The sequence below is a fragment of the Benincasa hispida genome, chromosome 3 (assembly GCF_009727055.1).
Source record: "Benincasa hispida cultivar B227 chromosome 3, ASM972705v1, whole genome shotgun sequence".
NCBI classification, from domain to species: Eukaryota; Viridiplantae; Streptophyta; class Magnoliopsida; order Cucurbitales; family Cucurbitaceae; genus Benincasa; species Benincasa hispida.
Window position 1 is genome coordinate 19979233 of NC_052351.1, and position 3445 is coordinate 19982677.

Below are 3445 nucleotides of genomic sequence, written 5' to 3' on the forward strand. Positions count from 1 at the left end.
TTAAGTTCTAGGATTCAATTGCGTAGATTAATTCTTAAGATAGTTTACTCAATTAACTGAATTTTCTCCAAATCTAGTAATTAGTGCGTCCTAGGTTAGTCAGCCATTCAACACATAATTACTATTGCCTCTTGGAGATCTTGGTCAGACATTCTATCGAACACATTAAAAGCAACGTATTCAATCATGAGTGAATGTGACAAAACCAAGCATCTAGGCTAAACATGCTCAAGATATAGATCATTCAACATGCTTCAAGGATTAAAAATGGATTTAAGAATGCCAAAATTCAAATTGCTAATAATAAAGAAAAGTAGAAAACTCAAAAGAATTTGCAAGAACTCTTGAAATAGAAAGAAGATTCAATTACTTCATAAATCCATAGACAAATTCATGAAGAATTACAAGTTATTGATTACAAATAAAAAAGAAATAAAAAACTAACCTAGGTAGGAAACAAAATTACCATAGAGACTAATTAATACAGAAAGAAATTCTAGCCTCCACCGAAATCGTGCTTCCTCTTTTTCAGAAAAAATGAAGGAAAACTATTTATACTTGCAGGTATAGCGTCGCGACACTAGGGTCAGTGTTGTAACGCTAAATCATAGAAAAAGACAAGAAACATTGCGCTTGAGACGTGATGTTGGTGCTTGATGCTGCTTTGCATGAGGCACGTGTGTGGGGGATAAATCACATCAAAATCTGGACTGTCGCAACGCTACCCCGTTTTGCAACAAAAGTGAGCGTTCTACCTTCAAGTGTTGCTTGACGTCTCTGTTAGAGTCATGACGCTAAAACTCGATGGCCTTAACTCGATCGTATTCTAGTAAATACTCGATGGTTGATTATACTCGATGGTATTCTTGGTATTTACTCGATGCATTACTCGATGGCCTTTTACTCAATGATACTCGATGGTACTTGATGACATTTCGATAATTACTCGATTCTCTTCAATTTGTTGATTTTCTTGGTCATTTTTTATCTTAGCCAATTTTCTTGTAATGACTCCAAAACGCCTTGGGGACTATTTTACCTACAAAATTAGCATTTAAAGAAAATAATCAACACTATTTTGGGGAATCAACATAGAAAATATACATCCTTTAAAGACCTATCACACGGTCAACGAGGTGCACTATTTCCTGAGGTTAACAGGCTACTACAGGTGGTTTGTGAAGGATTTTTCTCATATAGCCATTCCTTTGACTCAAGTGACTAGGAAGAGAGCTTCATTCGTCTGGAGTGAGGCTTGTGAGGCTAGTTTCTAGGATCTCAAGCAGAAGTTAGTTTCAGTGCCTGTTCTTACAAAGGCAGACGAATCATCTGGTTTTGTTATTTACAGTGACGCCTTCAAGAAAGGATTGGGATATGTGCTAATGTAGCAGGGTAAAATGGTTGCTTATGCCTGAACGGAATTACCTTACCTACGATATGGAGTTGGCAGTAGTGGTTTTCGCTTTAAAGATCTGGAGACATTATTTATATGGAGAGAAGATATAGATTTTCACTGACCACAAGAGTTAAAAATACTTTTTCATTCAGAAGGAGTTGAACATGAGAAAGCATAGATGGTTAGAGTTGGTGAAGGATTATGATTATAAGATTTTGTACCATCAAGGAAAGGCAAATGTAGTGTCAGATGCTTTAAGCAGAAGGGTAGCTCAGCAGCCCTCAATACCAAAAAGACTCATTTGTGCAAGGATCTTGAATGAGCCGAGATTGTAGTAGTAGTTGGAAAAGTCACAGCATAGTTGGTGTCGTTGTCGGTGCAACCGAGTTTAAGACATAGGATTATCGATGCGTAGAGAAGTGATCCTTACCTGGTTGAGAAAGTTCACAAGGTGAAGTCAGGGCAGGGTAGTGAGTTCTCTGTATCCGCGGAGAATGGTCTTCTTTATCAGGACGCCTATACATACCGCCAAATAGTGACTTTAAGAACGATTTGTAGTTGGAAGCTCATAGTTCCCCATTCTCGATAAATCCTGGCAATACCAAGATGTACCAGGACTTGAAGCATTGCTACTGGTGAGATAACATGAAGAGAGAGATAGTTGAGCTCATCAGTAAGTGCTTGGTGTGCTAGCAAGTGAAAGCCCCGAGGCAGAAGCCAGTAGGCTTGTTATAGTCCTTAAGCGTACCAGAGTGAAAGTGGAAGAATGTGTCTATGGACTTCATCGTCGGGTTGTCCCGAAAAACAAATCGTTTTACTGTGATTTGGGTTGTAGTATACAAGCTCACTAAGCTAGCACATTTCACACCCAGGAAGTCTAATTTTTCAGTAAATAAATGGGTACAGATATACATGAAGAAGGTGGGGAGATTACAAGAGTACCTGTGTCCATTGCGTCAAATAGAGACCCTCATTTTACATCTAACTCTTGGAAGAGTCTTCAAACTATGTTGCGTACTCAATTGGATTTTAGTATAGCTTTTCACCCATAGACTAATGGGCAGACAAAGCGTTTGAACTAGATATTTGTTGCATACCTGTGCGATTGAGTTCTTAGGAAGTTGGGATTCTCACCTACATTTGATGGAATTTTCTTATAATGACAATTACCAGGCCACTATCGGCATGTCTCCATTTGAGGCCCTTTATGGAAATAGTCGTAGGTCTCCTATTTGTTGGGATGATATTTCTAGGGCTTGAGCTAGTACAAACCATGAATGAGGCAATACAGAAGATTAGAGCTCGTATGCAAACGGCCCAGGGTAGACAAAAAAGTTGTGTTGATTTCAGGCGCAAGGACCTAGAATTTGAAACTAGCGATAAGGTGTTCTTGAAGGTGGCACCCATGAAAGGTGTTTTGAGGTTTGGAAGGAACATGAAGCTAAATTTGCGATTCATTGGACCTTCTGAGGTCTTGAAGCGAATTGACCCTATAGCTTATCGGTTGGCATTGCCACCGTTACTCTCTTCACTTCCTAATGTTTTCCATGTTTTGATGCCGAGGAAGTATTTAACAGATCTGTCACATGTGGTGGACTATAAACCATTGCGGTTGAATGAGAATTTGAGTTATGTAGAAAAGCTTATAGAAATTCTTATTAGAGAGGTGAAGATGTTACACAACAGGGAGCGAGAGGATGAGATGAAATCTCGGTATCCAGAGCTTTTTCAGGATTGAACTTTCGAGGACGAAAGTTCTTTAAGGAGAGGAGAATGTAACATTCCGAGTTTTTCGTAATTTAAGTCAGCATTTTCTTTGTATTAATTAAAGACATTTTTGTCAGTTTTGAAATTTAGTTTGCTTAAAGGAAAAAATTGTATTTTTATGTCATATTAATTTAATTTTAAGTTAAAGTCAAAAATTGAGAATTTATTGGGAGAATTGGTTTAACTATAAAATTTTGGTTTTAAAGAGAAAAAGAAAGAATTTTAAATATGTATATACATATACATACATACATACATACATATATATATAAATATAATATA

The 3445-nt window shown here is 37.4% G+C and overlaps 1 protein-coding gene across 1 annotated transcript; it reads left to right on the forward strand.

The window, feature by feature from the left end:
- The first annotated feature begins 2669 nt into the window (after nt 1-2669).
- On the forward strand, nt 2670-3134 carry LOC120073477. Its single transcript, XM_039026322.1, has one exon. It carries the CDS (start codon nt 2670-2672, stop codon nt 3132-3134), a length of 465 nt encoding a protein of 154 aa, XP_038882250.1.
- Nucleotides 3135-3445: the final 311 nt, after the last annotated feature.

Excerpts from the sequence above, each read along its gene's own strand:
- LOC120073477 (XM_039026322.1), top strand. The coding sequence starts at position 2,670 with ATGAATGAGGCAATACAGAAGATTAGAGCTCGTATGCAAACGGCCCAG.